Raw genomic sequence first — 19,652 nt, 5'->3', positions numbered from 1 at the left:
AATTCATCAGATATATAAAATACATATTATGTCATTATGGCTAGTAATAGTATTACCTTTTGAACAGGTATGTAGGAAAACTGTATACAGGTGTCTTCCGTGCAACGCGGTCAATTTGTACAGCACTGTATCGGAACTGTGTTATGCGAAACTTTTTCATTCATTTATTTAAACGAACGTACAATATGGAATAGTATAAGTTAAACTTGAACGTAATATAAATCAAGGCAATGTGTACCGCGTTATGTCGAAGTCGTGTTATACGAGGCTTTGATACAATCTAAATCAAGGCCTGTGCACCGCATGAAATCTCATGACAGGTGAAATTTCATTTCAAATTTATGTATAAATGCAAAATTAATTTAACTCCAAGTTCTTATAAAAAAAATTATATGAAATTCAACATTATGATGGAACACTACAATTAAAAATATAAAATGTATTCAAAAAGTAATGATGACAATCAAAAAAGTTTTTTATTTTTAATACCGTACAGCACTTGTGGTGTTAAAATGTATCCTTAGTTTATTGCGGATGTAGGCGACACTCCGAAGAACTTAGGATAGATCCATGTAATATAAATTTCTGCGTTGATTGAAGCTTGTCTGTCCGTATGTCTGTGCGTCTGGCTTGTTCCTTCGTGTTCAACCTACAGGTCTTAACTTTTGAGATAATTTACTAAATTTTGGTACAGTGACGTGTTTTGGCTCATTGACAAACGCTATCGCAAATGCTTTCGGTCTGATCATTTTTTTGAGCACTTTCCATATTGCCACACATTCGAGATTTTGAAGACATCTTGTATTAGAAGCGTTTTATAAAATTTGCAAATTTCGCGCTGTTCTGTATTAAGTTTGTTTGATAAGTAACGTGTTAGACAAGGGATGCCAGTAGATGCGTGTATAAGCATGATTGTAGCACAAATTATTTATGTGTTTGATTTATGCTTATAGCGAATTATGTATTAAAGAGTTTGGTTAAAAGTAAAATCAAAAAAATTTTCTAAATGAAATTGTATCGTTTAAGAAAGAGTTAAAGAAAATAAATAAATAAATCAAATAATTTTTACATTCACTGGCAAAGATGAATGTACACTCGTTTCATTATACCGTGTGAAGTGATTATTTGCAGATGTTGTTTAGAAAATTCATAGATTTTATTTAACATTTACTTTGTCGCGAGCGACTTTAGGAGAACATGATATACATTAAGCAGACTAAACGAATGAATCAAATTCAGTTTAAAATAAGTAAAGAAGTTGTATTCGTGTCGGGTCGAATCTCGCATACTCACCACCATTCAAATCTTTGGCACCCCAAGCTTTTATTTATTGTCATTAAGCAATAAATGGGATAAAATTTATCTCTCACCTTTTACTTCCCTAAAGGGTACTGTTAAGAAAAATTAATCTACCACATTGTGACCTCGATCAAAATTAATTTTGAATTATCTTGGTTAAGCTTAATCAGTGTAAATTTAATTATGAGCTGTTCAATCCGCTCAGAGTCGTTTGCAAGAACCTAAATGACGTCTACCACTTATTCTCGTTATCGGACGCTTTAAAGTCCATTAAAGCAACAATGCTTAATACGCGCGATTTACCTATGTCGTATTTAAACTAGCTTTTATCCTTAAAAAGTCGTTACGTTTCGAAAGTGAATTATTGTCAATTTATTATCGGTTGCCAGGCTTATGCATGTTTGCGATGGCTTAGGGGTTCATTTGCAATTTGGTCCTGTACCGGTTGTAAGTGTGCTCTCCTATGCTGATAGTGTACATGTTTTTTTCTTTCTTCTTTTTCTTTTCTTCTTATTTGTTTTATTATGCTTATACTCAATTTTATTGTTATTTAATATAAGTTTTGCATTAAGAGCCAATTGAACTCGACTGTTATTTGTTTAGTTGAGTTTCTAGTATAAGTGGAATAAATAAAATAAATAAATAAATAAAAACACACTTACCTTTTCCCATTCTACTCTCCAAGTTCTTTTATTTGATAATCATATTGTTGGTATTATTAAGGAAAAATTAAACCATTAGGTCCCGACGTCTATCGTACTTATATCAGAATTAATCTATTTTTAGGCACATAATATATCTTCATTTGAGGTATGCATGAGATAGTTCTAAACATTCTGTCCTGTTTAACTCATGATTAGCATAAGCATAGAATCTCAAAAAATGAAACAAAGGAAAATTTAATCACTAGTAACTTTGTATGGGCATGGCCGATTTTTTCCATGGTTTGCCGATAAGTACTAGAGTTTCTCATAAAGTATATATGGAAAATTTCAGTCTTCCACCTTTGTCAATTTGCTGAGTTGCGTTCAGTTTACGCTTCGCAGCGTACTGCGGTGTGCTCTGATCAATTTGGCCTATTTTCAACATCAATATGCGTACAAAAAAAAGCTTTCAATGTTTCTACCAAGTTCAAAGGTCGATATCTTTATTTTTGTGATACGGAGAGTGCCAAAAACACACACCATACTGACGCACGGACGGACAGACGCGGCTTAATTAATTCATAACTTCATGCTGACCAAAGATGTATGTACTTTATAGGACCTCTGAAGCTTCATTCTGAGTGTTGCAAACATCATAACAAAATGAGTATCCCGTACGTGTATGAGAAGAGAGGAAAATTATGCCAAATTTTTGCTTTTCATTTTATGCCTAACACGATTTGCACGAAGTAAGTAAACAACGTAAAATAAGAATCTTGACTATCTATCATTATAAGAATATTTTGAAATTTCTTAGTTATTTCTTAGTTAGTTGCCAAAAATTCAGTTTCTGAATATTAGTGTTGATCCTGTGATAAGAGGTATTGACATCCTCCTATTGTCCTTGTATGATATGTTGACAGAGGCTATATCAGTATCAGTCTCTATTAAACCAAAGTGTCATAGCAAGAGAGGCATACCCTAGTTCAACAAGCGATTGACGCTCCTGAAGAACTAAAAAATGAGGCAAAAATTCATAAAAAGTGGTTGGTTTTATGACTATTTGATATATGTCATGATACGACATCGACTCGATATGAGTGTACGGTATCTGTGAGACGAAAGGATGATCCTACAACAGAGATACTTTCCAGTGCAGGTGTTACCAAGATTACATATAAGTTAGCACAACTTTTATTAGCTACGTTGCATTTAGCTGACAGTCGATTCGGTTCATGAGTGTTGTTCAGAGTTTGTTCGTTTATATATATCTTGCTGTTTGCTGCGCTTAACAAGTAAACAGCTTTCCGAATCAGCAACGTAACGTGCTGATGTTCTTGTTTCATAGTGAGCATATGTGATACCCGTTTCTGATGCTCAAATGATTACGCAATGCAGTGATTGCTTCTAACTTTACTCACCGATTATTAAGAAAGAGAAAAAAGAGTTTTCAAGATTTCTTCTCATGCTTTCTGATGTGACCACCTATTTTAGACGCTCAATTTGATCGGCGTCATCGCTATGCGCACGATCTCGTTTAATATTAGATAATCATTGAAAAATTGGTGTTTTCCACTGACAACGGTTACTGTAACACAATTCAATATTCTGAGTTTGTAGGGCATGTTTTCCTATCGGAAAGCAGTTTTTAATTACTCGTACTATTGTTGTTGTTGTTGTTGTTTTGAAAATAACAGAAAAAATGTCGTTGAAAGCACGGTAACACGGCGACAAACGATCGAATATGATTGATCTTTTTCAAAAAAAAAATAATACGCGATTTTTTTTTTTTATTAGAGACAATATTTTTCATAAGCTCGAAAGTACTCAATTGTAGAAGGCATCAGCAAATCACAAATCTTTACTTAATTGCCGATAAGCTTGAAAAATGCAGTTACAAAAATTCACGAGGAACATAGACCAATTTCTATACAATACTAAAAAAAAAATATTTACTCTTTTCCTAAGCCTAAATGGCTATGGGCATGGAATCTGAGTCGATAGCTAATAAAAATGTTATTTGAAAAAATTTTTACTACGACCTAAATCCTATATTTCATAGAATGCAGAATATTCGATAGGGAAAATACCAAGCAAACGGTTAGCATGAAAATGTCACAAGTCAGAATTTGAATTTATTCAACCCGTTTGAAAGGTAGTTTCATATGGATACGTGAGATGTCGACCGAAGTACTTCACCATTCAACCATATCTTGATCGTAACGGCTTCGGAGAGTTGGCAAGTGTCTTTGCTAGTTAAATCCCGACTTAGCTTCACACCCTGTATGTAATGTAGCATAGTTTGGTAACTTGGAATGCAAATCATACACATATGCAATACAAAATATTTGCAGGAAACGAAATCAGTCGAATTGTGAGAATTGATTCGTAATTATTAAGCGGCCAAGGCCGGAGGAAAATTATTGTAAATAATTTGTAAGCAGATATCCTAAGAGTTGTTGTATGTAGAACATTTAGTAGCACGAACTTAATGTCAAAAGGAGTTGAATAGAAATGTAAAAAAAAAGGGGAAAAGGCATTTCGCATACATAGCCGTATATTAATCTTACTTTCTCAGTTACACTTTTTTAAAAAGTTTTCAATTAAGTGTTTGCTAAATGCGTGTTATTATTATTATAGTTGTCATTTTTTTTATTTATTTTTTTTTTTTTATTAATTTTCTTCAAATGTATTTTCAAGTTTTAGTGTTAGTTTTGTTGTTGCTGTTTTAGTTTACATTTTTATATTTTTATATATAGTTAAAGCATATAACAATTAAAAAAAGAAAAAGATTATTTTTTATCTCAAGGTTTATTTCTATTATTATTATTATTATTTTTCTTTTTTTTTTATTGATTTTTTTTTTTTTTTGAATTTCACGTGTTTTCTGTTAAAGATAAGAAGGAAAAGGTTTCGCAAATTTTTTTTAAGATTTTCAAACTTTTAAATTTTATATCATTTAAAATAGGAAAGAATAGTGAGAGAGAGAGAGGGAGAGAGAGGGAAAGGATGAGGCGGCGAGGTGGTGAAGTGCGATGAGCTTGCGGATAAATAGGGCTTTAGATGGATTACTTAAATTAGTCGCAAAAAAAACAAAAAAAAAAAACAGATAGATTGTATTATACTATTACGCTGCTAAGATATAAACGCTCCTTTAACGACCTTCCCGTTTACATACATGAATGTACAAAACATATATCACATAAAGTATAAATTAAACGTTATTATTGTAAGCTTTTAATTGCTAACATAATTATATGTAATTGTGTATGTAAATGTACGAGAAATGACGCGCAGAAAAACGAAAGCGATAAAAGAAAAAAAAAACAAGTGAAAACATTGCAGGGGGACAAGGCTCAACATTAAATATACTGCACCAATTCATATAATGATTTATAAAAATAAGGCGTTATATGGGGAGTGAGAGAGAAATGGTCCGTTCTCAACCATTTGCAGAATCGTTTGTTATTGGGCGAAAACGTGTCGATGTAACAAATTTCATTATATGAAAATTGCGATCTGTAGGTTGAACATAAGAACGTAGGCAGGCAGACAGACTGACAGACAGACTCGATGCAAACAGTGATCCCGAATCGATCAGTATAATAAAAGATGGGCCTATCGTAAGATTTTCTGCTTATTGGGAATATGGGCACAAACTTGGTGTAGGGTATAGTAAGGTTAATGTAAAATATAAAATACGTTTTCTGTGTTGTTACTATTGGAACTTGAATCTATAAATTTAAGTAAAATCCGTGATTGTATTTAGTTTGCAGCGGCTATGAAAATTGAATATATGCGCTCATATGCACTTCACGCATGCGTAGGTGATTTGTAGAGTTTGGAAGAAAGGACCGAAAATAATTTTTATATCCATCATTACGATTGAGTGTTCACTAGCCTAGTTCTCCTATTTATAACATCCGGCAATATGTTTGGACGATATTTTTGATCAATTTAAGTTCAAGAACTAATGTACACATGCCGCGAAACAGTTGTTGGAAATTTTGCGATATTCGATATTGCGAAAATTCAAGACGAGAATCGATACTAAAACGTGTGGCAAACTTTTATTGTTATAATGAAATTGATCATCTTTGGTGCAGAAATTATCCCGATTGGCTTATGCACATGCTTCTAAATAACCAATATCTTTACGAATGTTGCTGAAAATGTTTGCTGTAGGTGCAGGATATCAAAAAATTCGCCCCAAATCGAATATAATATTTGTTTTTGGGATGTTGTCGTTTCGTTTTCTTTTAATTTCCATGTAAATGAAAATGATTAAAAAAAAAAAAACCAAAAATTCATTGCAAACATAGACGTACATACATACTTATATATTATATAGAGTCGTATGCGTATGCCTATAGACTGATATGATTGACTGTATTATCCTATATCACGATTTCATGTTGAAAGTGCTATAAGACGAACGCTTCGATTGCTAGGTGTAGGAATAGAAATGAATGAATTCGAAAAATGAAATTTCCTAATAAATGTTTATGTTTGTAATGTAAAATTTTTTTTTACTTGTAGTAATTGTGGATTATGGTGTGATCAAGTACCACAAATGAGAGGGACGATATGGTCTTAAGCGAGAAACTTTCAATTCTTAAGGAAGCTTCGTTTGATAAGTCCATAAAACTGAGGTCATCACACGGTATAGATAACAGCTTAGATTAGTCTGAGCTAATGAGTCAATTTACTTTCATTCATCTACCAGCTGATGTTCCTGACAAAGCTGAGATAAAAAGTTGACATTTGATCAAAAAATGTTTGTGTACGATCTGCCTACACCTTGTTGAGTTATGTAATAAAAAACTAAAGAAAGAATTGTAAATTTCATTATGTTTTTATCTAATTATCATCATCTTCAAAATAACCCTGATCACGTCTCCTTTATTGTTCATAACAAAGAATTGAAAAGAAACGACTTCCGATGACATTGCTTGCTAAGTGTATTTTATGATATGAGCACACAGCCGTTCATACTCAAAATGCTATATATAACGTGAGGAAATACACTCATTTAGATCTTGAAAAATGAAATTTTTTAGTCCTAGTGTGTTGTGCATTTGTATTTAAGAGCGTTTAATGAAAAAAGGAAAGGAGATTTTGGCCATTGATCTATAAAATCTTTTTACTCCGTTACCATGATTTTTACTTACGAAGCGGCAAATTTTTAACATAATAAAAGCCTTTCGTTTCGTCTGCAATTCGATAACTTTTTTTTTCAATATATCTTCATATAAAAATAACCTAAAAAGATATTTCAGTTTAGTGATTACGCGACAAAGGCTGCGTACATAGCTGTCTTTTGTATACGACTGGAGTTGAACTAGTCTCTGCGGATTCCTTTACTAACGTATTATACGAATAGAATAATTATGCTGACGTTAGCGAATATCTGTTTAATGACGATTTTTTCAAATATTGAGATGACTTGATAAAGCTTACGATAACTATGGAAGTTAATCAGAGAAAGTGAAGTCTTTGGCGATTCCGCAATACCCAAACGGACTTGAGATATATTCGCCTATTGTATTTTGGCAATCGATTCGGTATAATTTTCTAAATCAATTTAAATTTGTCCTTCCCTCCGTCTATATGATATCTGTCTATGCAATCTTACAAGAAAATGAACCTGATAAGAAGGCATTTTTTGAGTTTTACGATTAAAAGTTTTTACAAAATAGTGATTTGTCACATAAATTTACTATAATAGGTTTGGATTACGTAGGATTATTCTTTAAAAAAAAAAAAAAAAAAAAATTTTTTTTTTATCTAAAACTAGGTAATATTGTTTCATTTTTAGGGTAATTATTTTCCGCGAACTACCTGATACACTAATCAAAACCATTTTAGTCAATAACACTTAGTCCGCTGCATAATTTCTTAATCAACTTATAAATGCTCATCCATCCATCTGTCCATCTTGGAAATTTTACGGTCATCCTAATTGAGGAGGAAACTTGGCATCCTTGCGGATGGCTGCAGATCAAGTTTAAAAACGGAATCTGATACACATCTACAACAAGCTAAAATTAAGTGAAATTTTTTGCTTATATTTGCCAAGTTTCTCTTAAAATTCAATGCAAAATACGTCCTCAAAATACTGTCCCCCTTTGGATTTGTTCGATTTGAGTTTTTTTTATTGATTTACCTTAGTCAAGTTCACTAACCGTGTAATCGCTCAAGCGGATTAATATTACAGTTTCTTCTAAAGCTTTGGCCTATGAAGGTAACGTAATGTTGAACAAGTTCTGACTCTACCCTCTTTTCATGCTTGCGGTATTTACCTACTTAAATAGTGTATAGGGATTCGTGACTTGATTTTACGATATACGATGCATATATACATATATAAATATATATATATATATATATATATATATACATGCAAACGGTTAAAGTTATAATTATGAATCGTTTAACATTCATGTTATAAGTTAAGTTATTTTAGTTTATTTTTCATTTTTTTTTTTTTTGGTTTTGTTTTTTTTTTTTCTTAATTATTTTCGTGTGTATGAGTGTGAAGTACAAAATAACAAGTAAAAAATTTTCAAACACAACCGTTTTCTGTTTTGTTTTAATACTAAGCGTACAAAATACATAAAATATGTATATATATATATATATATATATATATATATATACATGTATCCATATACACATATATATCCATGTATATACATATACATATATACATATATGATATTAAGTTGCGATAATCGAAATCGTATTTATTTAATGTTAATATAATTGAATAATTAAAAGAGATTATTCAGTTCAATATACGCGCGATTGATTTATTTATTTGCTTCATAATGGATTAATCAATCATTTTGATGCATTGAGATCTCTCGCTTTAATATTTTATGTACAATTTAAGGAATTTGAAACTCGCAGTGCGTAATTAATTAATATATGCTTTTGTACGGGCGTGTATGTGCATGTATGTGCGTGTATATATGTATGTATGCCTGTGTGCAGTACAGTTCAATATTTACTAATTAGTAAATGTTATGAAAATATTTAACAATAAAATTATTTAATAAATGTATTATAGTAAAGCGTGACCGGACTCTATTGCAGGACGTTTATCTTTTCTTTTTTTTTTCTTTTTTTTAAATACATATTATGTACAAATGAAAAAATATTCTCAACAATAGAAATCTTGATTTGTGTCATATTTACCTACATAGTTCGTTTAATTGTTTTTTTTTACATTTTTTCATTTTTATTTTTTCTCGGAGAAATTATGTGCGCGCCAAGTTCTTTTATGAAGGATATGCTTATTTAATATATATTTTATAAATTTTTGTTTTTTTATATTCATTAAAGTTTATTAATGTTAATTACAACTAGTTGGTGCAGATTTTTATATATATTTACACGTTTAGCATCGAACATATTATTGGGTTTGTTGGTTTTGTATCTTCGGAATTAGAAAATAGAAATATGAATGAACTGAACTACAATATATTGATATACGCGCACCGTAGATCCAAATTTGATTATCCGCCAAAACCATCAAAAAATTTAATTGCATTCCATTTCCATCCATTGATGTTGACTATTAACCGATAGGAAATTTACTTTTACATAAAAAAATGATTCATAATAATTTCTATGTTAAAATGATGCCTTCAACCTTCTGTAGCCCTTTTTCAAGTTTATTATGCCCATCACCGAAGGATGGGCGGTATATGCATTTTGTCAAAACATTTGCAACGCCCAGAAGGAAGGATCAGAGACTCCACAAAGTATATATATTCTTGATCAGCATCAAGTTCGAAATCGATTTAAGCACGTCCGTCTGCCTGTCTGTATAATGTCTGTTGTAAACATTACCCTGGCCGCAAAGATTAAGCTATCGACTTCGAATTGGGCAGAAACATTGGAAGTTCTTGCACACAGGTTGGTATTGAAAATGGAACAAACCGCGCGAATAAGGATTATTGGCCCTTTGCTGTGTCTAAGGGTTTTTTGCTCATTATTAAAAAAGGTGATAGGCGTTAAACTCTTCACCTATATCCTTTAGATGATAGATACTGCCGATTTCCTCAAAATTGGAAGACATCAGGAAACATCACTCGATATTATTGAGTATTGAATTGTACTTATTTGCCTCTTCTCGACCCTTTCTTATCCAACATCACTAATGGTATAAAATATATTAGGTTGAGCCGAATAAGAATTACGTACGCTGGGTCTACCTTTTGTTATGTCGAACGGGTCAAATTTTCTGCGCATTGTCCGTTTATGTATTTGCGTTTAGGCCGGCATATTCTGATGTCAAATTGGTTGACGTACTTTAGAAATCGTTAGAAAATATTATTTTGGTATTAATATATATGTCGTAAATTTAGCTCAGGCCAGCTTTCTTATAGTGAAAGTTTCTGTGAAAAGATTTGGTTTTTAATATTCTATGATGAAAAGTTGAAGCATAATAACGATTAGATCACACTTGCATCATAAAGGTGTATTTAGGGGACTGCATACCAAAGCAGTAGTTCTCATGAAAGACAATGTTTTATATGGCAAGCCCTCGTTCCTGTGTGAGGTAACAGGCGGACATTGGTAAAAAATAATAAGATATTTGATAGGAAAAGCAATTCGGATCACGTTAGGTCACGTGTTTAATATTTCATCTTCGCTTAATTGAATGGTAGAGTTTAGTAGAGTGAAACATTTCTAAAATTCTAGAACAAAAGTTATTGTTGTAATAAGTAAAAACATTATAGTTGGCTGCGACGCACTATCAGCTATCCTATCCCTTGCTACAGTTAATCACATAAGGCCTTTTCAAAATATGGCGTTATGGGAAGTGGTGACGAAAGCAACCCCACCCGAGCCAGCGTTCGCCCTTCGATCAAAACATGTCAGCGTATCAAAATGGTATTAAAATATCTTGAAAATAATGGCCTGCAGGTTGAACACAAGAAGACAAGGTTGGTTCAGAAAGTAATTCTAAATCGATCGGTATAATAAAAGCAGGCTCTATCTCAAGTCCTTCTGGGTGTTGAATACATCCGCAAAATCTTAATTTACTCTTATACCACATGTGGTATAGACCATAAAAGTGACATAGGTTTACATAACCGCTCTGCGAAGGTTTTTGAGGTCATACAAATTATGCGATCAACATTAGTTTCATTATCGCATTCTCCTCTGTAAACATTCAAATTTTCCACTTTATGAAAAATGCAATTAGCGTGAACGTTATTTCTCAAGGGTCGTCTGTCAGTTTAACAAAGTGAAGTTTGATTTGAATAGAAATACATAAGTTTAAAGTTAAATATTGATGCAGCAATTTCCTGAACTATCTGCATGCGGATTTCAGATCTCTAATTTACTGTTTTGCAACTTAGACAAGAACGAAACTTTTGTTGTTTTATGGTTTTCGAATCTTTTATAGCAACTGGGAGCGTCTGCCTTTAAGTTCAGATCTGCAAATGAATTTTACGATTATGAGCCAACATCAATTAGAAAACTAGAGAGATAGCGAGAAAGAGAGAGAGAGAGAGAGAGAGAGAGAGAGAGAGAGAGAGAGAAAGAGAGAGAGAGAGAAAGAGAGAGAGAGAAAGAGTGAATTGAACGTCGATTCTATTTCAAAATGTAGTCAAATAATCATTTATGGATTTTGCAGATTTAGTGAAACTTAAGTCTAGTATAGGATGATGGTAAGCGAAGGAAGAAGAAAATTTGAACAAAAAATCGAAAAAATGCAAAAAAATATAATCAAAATATATTTAAGAAAGTTCACGTCGTAATACGATATCGTTAGGAACACATTCGTTTAGTATTTGTAACACACACACGCACACACGCACACACACACACACACACACACACACACACACACACAAGGGATGGGATGCATTTTGAATTTTTGTAAAAGTAAACATTATTTTTTGGCACAAGATATATTTGAATGCATACATAAATGTGCATATATTGATATATTCAACTAATCTTATTAACTTTATGTTTTCGATAAATTTAAATGCTTTTTATTGTTGTCGTTTAATTTAATATAAACATATAGTAAAACATATAAAGGTCGCACATCATTTTTATTTAATTTCTAAACAATTGCTAAAAAGACCGGCTTGCAAAACAAATGAGAATAATATGCGCAACAGATCTCACAATCTTTGTCTTTATCTTTTGAGAAAGTGATCGTAAAATTACTGAAATTCACTTGTTTAGTATTTTCGTACATTTCGGATTTGCTTGCGTTAGCATTTTCCTTTCGATTCCCCCCCAGACGCAACGGTTCTAAGTTATATATTTGATTACTGTGCAGTTGCATGTGTGAACGAATCCTGCTAATTCTTAAACCTATGGTATATGTGTTGAATTCTCGTTTCCAAGTTGTTCCGATAAGGGACATGGCTAAATGATAATAAAATCAGATTCCGTTAAAAAAATATACATTTTGTCTGGGTATTGCTAACGCATACTGGATGCTTCAAGTTTTTGTGATAAATTTGAAAAAAAAAAAATATTATGTGCCCGAGTGGTTAAAATTTTGCTAAAGTGGAAATTCTTTGACACTATCCTGAAGGATTGAAAATGGATTCATTTATGTAAAAAACTAAGAAATTTGATCGATAACGCAAATCATATTCGATTAGTATGTGTACGGCCATAGATAAATTGTTGCAGTAATTTCAGTTGAGTGCTGATGCTCTCTAATGGAAAGTTGGCTGAATGCCTTCTCATAAAACAACTGTTGGCGGGGTGTCGAAGTTTAGATAGAGATCGCCTGCTTCAAGACTACAACTGCCGCTGTTCGATCCAGGCACCCCTTGTACAGCGCGGAACTTGTCAAGCACGGTTTCAATGCACTATGATACAAAAATTGGGAATTTTATAACACGATTATGACATTAAACACGATTTCAAACATTCGAACATGTGTTTTTTTCAATTGACTTTTCCTTTATATTTACTTTAGAAGTTTCAGCCCACTTTATGGGTACATTTCATAATTCAATAGCTTTTGATGAAAATTAATTTTGCAATTGTCATTATTATCTTTCGAATATATTTTTAAATTTTATATTACTCATCACAATATTCAATTTCATAAATTCTTTTTTAGCAAAATTTAAAGTGAACTTGCTTTTCAATTTTTATGTGAATTTTGGACGCAATTTAAGCTATCATAAAATTTTACATCTTAAGCGTTGGTGTCGACATAACGCGATGCACATTACCTTGTTTTATATTATATCGAAGTTTAATTCATGTTATTTCATTTTATATCTTAGATTAAATAAATGAATAAAACAGTTTCGCATAACACTGTTCAGATACAGCGCGATACGAATTAATTGTGTAATGCGATGGACACCTGCGTATACCAATTGAGTCAATTTGTTTTATTTGAACGAAAGATAGAAAAATTGGTAGGTATTTGGCGATTCTATTTCTTAACCGATTGAACCGACTGATAATAGGCAACGAACATAAGCAATCTTATGTTTACGATCCGCGAAGAGTTTACCGCAACACTTTTATGCAGCTAAGGGGTAAATAGTTGATTATGATCTTATTTTACATTTATTGAATCATCTTTCCAAATCTATCTATCACTGTTTTCATGCTATGTTATGCGACCAGCATTTCGATGCACATTGCAGGGGACTAAATTTGATTAGATTATAGATATTTAATGGCCTTTACATAAAAGTAGATCATGACAAATTTTTAAACATTACATGACTTTATGAAGCTCGAAAGTTGAAAAGAGGTAAACTGAAGTTCTCGGCAGTTCTAGTATTAATTATACTTATCCATAATTTGCGGATATGTAGGCTGAGTAAATGAAAATGTATCGTTTACTATAAATTATATAATAAGTTTTATATCTGAGAAAAAAACAACAACAACAACAACAATTAATTAATTGAATCATTGAAAAATTAGCTTAAACACCATAAATAAATATAAATAAAATCAATCCAAATGATTTGAAGTACATGAAGAACGCCCCACGCTTAAATAGGTAAATAAATGAACGACGCTATGACATTTGAGCGATGACAAGGAAACACATCAAAGCTAATACACACAAAATAGATAAAATAAATGAAATAGGAGACCAACTTGAAGCTGGCGTTAAAGTTCTATGGGATGATTTCAAACACACCGGAGAGGGTATTTAAAAAGGCAACTTTTAAGTAAATTGTGCAAATATTTTAATCTAATTTTTAGGCCTTTGAACTTAAAAATGGTAAACTGAGGCCAGCTTTTTTTGTCGTTGTTGTGCCGTCGGCCAGCTCCGAATTTGTTGTGGCACTTTTGCGTGATATTTTTTGTTCCAGAGGTGGATGCTGCTGAGAGCGATCGATATGAGGAGGCAGCTGAATGTTGAGAGGATCGCGTAAACGACGTAAATCATATTCAATTTCAGCAATTTCACGTTTTAAACTATTGTAAGTGGTTACATCGAAATTCTTTTTATTGGCACGTTTGTACATGGTTAAGAGGTATTGTCGTTTGTTAACATCCGGCATATTGTATTCCTATTGAAAGTTATAAACGAGAAAATATTTAAGAAATTTTAAATGTCGACAAATGAACAAAAAAAGAAAAGAAAAACCGAAACTTACGATACGAGTAATGCAGTAGTAGGCATACATGGCCATACCCGTGCCATAAGTTACAAAATAGGTTACTGGTTCCATAATATCCCAAGAGTACTCCCACCAGGTTAGTCGCGCCAAAATTCCAAATTGCACTGACATCAAACCCAATCCCAACCAATTCATTATTGTTGTTTTGCGTTTTGCTTGCTCGCTCAGTTCCGTCTTTTCCTTTAAATGAAAGTAAGAAATTTCAACCAAACAACATTACAATTATTATTTGACTACGTTGCAGAATAACCTACACTTTCCAAAGGTGCTAACTTATACTTTAAGTCTTCTAGTCTTGTTACCAATTCCTGTTCCTTTTGTATATGATATTCGCCCACATTCAGAGCTTCGTATAACTGTTAAATTAAATGATTAGTAAAACTATAATGTAACATTTTATATTGACGCTGTACTTGGCCAACTAAAGCTCGAATTTTCCCCAGGTTATTCAGCTCTTCCAGTATAACACGTTCTCTCTCAGGTGGTACAACTTTGTATTTCTGGTCATTAATGTATATCCTAGAATTTGATATTGATTGAGTTTTTTTTTGTAATTTTTTTTTTTTTTTTTTTTTTTTTGCATTCGCTTACCAAAACGGCTCATCCAGTAAGCTCTCCACGTTACATGAGGATGCTATTCGGATACCATTTTTATTAAGTATTGTGGCGCGATCAATACCCCGATCTTCCGTTTTCAACATTTCAATAAAATTTCCGACCGTATGGGAAATTGGTTTCAATGCAAAGCGACACTTTTCATTTCTACTGGGTAGTGGTATGACGAAATACGGAAAGCCATTAACATATTCGACGGATATATCTCCTAAGAGGAAGTATAAGAAAGAAATGAAAATTTTTAGTATTAACTGAATGCCAAGCAATATTTACAAGCCTTCAAAGACTGCAAGTTTGTTAACACTAAACGTACGGTTCGAATGTCGTCGACAATTTCAATGATTTCAATAAGTAAAAATGTAATAATTATTTATCTAAAACGATCTAACACTCGAAATATTTCTACTCCGAGGCAAGCGCTTACACGTTCCGTTACACGATTGTCTCTAAGCAACAAAAAAATAGTTCGTACCTTCTCTTCCGTCTCTAAAAATTTTTAAATACACATCCTTTTCTACGAGAACAGTCGCAGATATACCCATCCAGTCCTCCAAAAATGTGTCATCGGTATGTGATAAAATACTTTCGTTTGAGAGGTCTTAACAGAGTCTGTGTTAAATGTCAATTAGATTTTGCTCTGAGAGAATCCGCTCTTTCGTCTAAAACAAGAACATATTATATGAGGTGAGAGAGTTTAAACGAGAACGTAGATGCCACCGAGATGAACATCAAAACAATAGAACAATTCATAAGTCCGCTATTGTTATGGTCAAAATTAGAAGCTTCCTTGTGCCCGCCATTTGCAATAATTATCGTCCATTGGATTATTTTCTCCTTTCAAACGAGACAACATACCTAGGTCCTGATGGTATCCGCTTTTGACAGCTATTTTTAAGAGTTCAACAGCTGTTATTATTAAAACTGCCGAGTATCGCACAGGAAAGGATAGTCAAACGAAAGAGGGCTATGCTGTTAGAAAAAAAAATATATTTCCCTAAATTTTTGCACTTTCACATTCGGAACTCGCGGACGATAGCTTCCGTTCCAATATATTATCCGCTTTAACTGCTTTATCTGAGGACCCGCATCCACTCGCAATATTAATCGATTTTCTTGACTTTACTTTCATAAGCTCCATCCAATCCAAGTGAAAGGCATTACACAGCCATTACTATGCATTTGAAAAGTTTTATAATACATAGTTCGTATGTATATGCAAATAGACTAATTGTGCAATATTATCGCATATACATGTACTCATAAAGTGTAGAGATGACCTATAAATTATTCAAGCTATTAATGAACTCGCTGGTATTAAGGCTGAGTTGAATTTATCAATAAACGAGTGAGAACATTACAGTCGACCCAGCCCGCCCATTAATTATCCTAAATCACTACATCTAATACAAAAATTATACATTATTTATAACTAACGGCGTACATATCATGAAAGCCCTCGTATTGGAAAATGCTTTAAAAGATTAACTAACGTGTTTCATATTTCGCCAACGTAGTTTACTTATCGAAGATTTTAAGATTTTGCAGTTTTTCTGTCATAGAAAGCTACAAATTAGACTTCGGCGGCTTATAAGAGTTGGCTTTTTATGAGAGTCCCTACGAATATAATGGGGCATGAACAATAGACCTGTGTGATCCAAATTCGTCATAGTTAATTTTTATGGACCAATTTTCATCATAAGATATTAATAATAAGATCTTTTTTTTAACATAGAAGGCTTTATATTTCATGAGAATCCTTATAGGTGATGACATTCACCTGATATCCTTATAGGTGATGGTGACGCCTACATGATTCCAATTTCATATAATTAAGTTTTCTATCAAATTACTCTTGTGAACAAATTTTGATCATAAAATATCGGGAATTGGCTTACTTTTCATTAGAATTCTTATATGGGGTGGGATTCGAAAAATAGGTCTATATCAGATAACTTTTGTGGAACAATTTTCCGCATGATATGTTGGAAATTAGACATTTTTGCCATACCGGGATTCATTTTTTTTAGGAATGATTGCATGGGAGCGGGTTGAAGGAAATTCCCCATTCGATCCAAATTTTTCACAACAATTTAGAATGCTGAAGTACTAATACTTAGCGGTTGTTGTCGAGTAACATTACAATTCATTTTCATATAAGGTCTTTGTAAAACACGGGAATGCTCGCAAAACTGACCCGAATCAATCCATTTTCAATAGGATTAATTTTTGGGTCAAAGTGTGACGTGCAGATTAAACATAAGAATACATGGGCATATATGATATAAAAAGATATAAAAACAGACGGAGAGACAGACAGGCATGATTCAGAAAATGATTTCACATAGATTCGCACAAAGTTAATGCGCCTCGTACCAAAAGTGTTGAAATAAACCAGAGTGAACCAGAAGAGTGAAGTAAGTATACTTTCAATATCATAAGCGAGAGTAGCGTATTTGTTATGTGAAATTTCAATCTTTTATCTCAAATCTTATTAATTCCAGATGATCAGAAATAGTTGAACGGATAGACAAAATTAATCAGACCGCTTCTGTAACACAATTTATGAGGCCAATCTGATAGCAAGTTCATTATGGTTTCTTCTTGGAAGGGTGACGATGGACGTGACGAACGATTGGAGTTGGAATAGTTTGTAGACAAAATAAAAGCTTAAAAATATTGCAATGCGATTGGATTAAATGATTTTATTGCGATTTAAAATTGCATGCCCCAAGGTAGACGCTTGCTTCTTAAGGGCATAATTGTTCGATTTTAGGCGTTTAGATTCTATCTTGCAGAGATATACGCGCGCACGTATATATGAAGATTTTAAGGAATTTTAAGCATTTCCTTAATAAACGTTAATTTTCGTGTCATTTTTAATTATTTTGATAAGAGAATATTTTCAAAGAAGAAAATCATTGTTTATTTTTGGGGTTTTTATGGAAAAGTGAAAAAAAATGAAAAAAGCAAAAAAAAAAAAAAAAAAAAAAAAAAAAAACATTAATAATTGATCTGACGATAGGTAGCATTCGACGATCGTGTGTTTTTGATGCGTAAAACCATTGTAATAAAACTTTTTTCTTTTCGTCTTGTAAGCACAGATAGACGGCGTTAATAATTTTCTTTAAGCACAGTTCGAATGAAGGCCGAGTGCAATAAATAAAATGAATGATGGCTGGGCTCTAGATGAAAAGAACTATCTCATCGCTTTACTAACTCTTTGACTGACTGACTAAGTGACTGACTGACTGATTAACTGTTTGTTATTGCTATTGTTATTGTTATTGTATATATAAGTATAACTAACTACTACGTTTTTTTTTTTTTTTTACTTTTCTTTAATGTGGGAATGTGGGTAAGTAGTTGATGTTGGTGCCAGCGATGCGATGCTTTTATGGGTGTTTATTCATCTGCGCATGTCTGTTATTGTACTTGTTGCTGTTTTGGTTAATTATTATTTTCATGCATTTTGATTTTTTGGGATTTCGAACATTTTCAATGTTTCAGTTGCCGTTTTTTTTTTTTCATTTTTTTTTCATTTTTTCTATTGCCTTCATTTCTTTTTCTTCAGCAATTTTCAGTTTGCGTCGCTGATTGCAAATGTGAAAAGTATTAGAAAAAAAAAAAACCAGTCAAGTTTTAGATTTTCGCGTTTACAGACGTTTTCAACTTGTTGCGCCCCGAAGTGTTCTCGCAAACACTTCACAATTGTCCAAAACAATTTAGAGAAAAGAAAGTGGGTGTATTTTAACAAAAAGTGCGTGCGATAATCAAGAAAAAAAAAAAAAAATACTTGAAATTATACAAATACATTTGAATAGCATAAGCAAACTTATCCGCTCAATATTATGTATGCAAATATATCCATTTCTCTATTCATCAGGATTTTCTTCTAAAAAAAAAAAAAAAACATAAATGAAAGACAACAAATTACTCATCTGAAAGCTTTTACATCTGATATATGATTTATTATTGCGTGATGTATAAAGGAGAGAGAGTAGAAAGCAACATTTGCACGGTTCCGAATTGATTCCTAAGTGAATTGTTAAGCTTGCGCTTTACTAAAATCCATACGTAAATCACACTAACGTACATGCTTATCGAGTCATACATATATATATATATATATATATATATATATATTCATATGCGTATTTATTTATTTTGCTCGTCATTCTTGTCTTCGTTGCAGTGTGTGTGTGTGTGTTTTGGTTTATGTATACGTGCATATACTTTGCATAAATTTCGTTAATAACATATAGGAATCTTTCCTGCATGCACATATACAGAGGCAAGCACACCATCACACCATCATTTACCATCATTCTTATCAATATGTGAATTGTTGTGTTACGTTTACTATGATGCAAGGCACACACTATGCATTTGACAACGATATATGAACATGTATGGTAATAAAAAAATTCTTGCATTCACTGCT

The 19,652-nt window shown here is 32.4% G+C and overlaps 1 protein-coding gene across 1 annotated transcript in view; it reads right to left on the bottom strand.

The window, feature by feature from the left end:
• Positions 1–13,555: 13,555 nt before the first annotated feature.
• Positions 13,556–19,652, bottom strand: part of LOC119632234 (calcium uniporter protein, mitochondrial) — a 90,987-nt gene continuing 84,890 nt past the window's right edge. The window contains exons 3-7 of the mRNA XM_038025041.1: positions 15,188–15,419; positions 15,010–15,115; positions 14,851–14,952; positions 14,573–14,776; positions 13,556–14,485 (exon numbers count right to left, since the gene is read on the bottom strand). Coding sequence (XP_037880969.1) covers positions 14,171–14,485; positions 14,573–14,776; positions 14,851–14,952; positions 15,010–15,115; positions 15,188–15,419 — 959 coding nt within the window. The 3' untranslated portion in view covers positions 13,556–14,170. The remainder of the gene's footprint in view (positions 14,486–14,572; positions 14,777–14,850; positions 14,953–15,009; positions 15,116–15,187; positions 15,420–19,652) is intronic.

The sequence above is a fragment of the Glossina fuscipes genome, unplaced genomic scaffold, assembly GCF_014805625.2.
Source record: "Glossina fuscipes isolate IAEA_lab_2018 unplaced genomic scaffold, Yale_Gfus_2 1, whole genome shotgun sequence".
NCBI lineage: Eukaryota > Metazoa > Arthropoda > Insecta > Diptera > Glossinidae > Glossina > Glossina fuscipes.
This window is presented reverse-complemented; position numbering and strand designations above follow the sequence as displayed.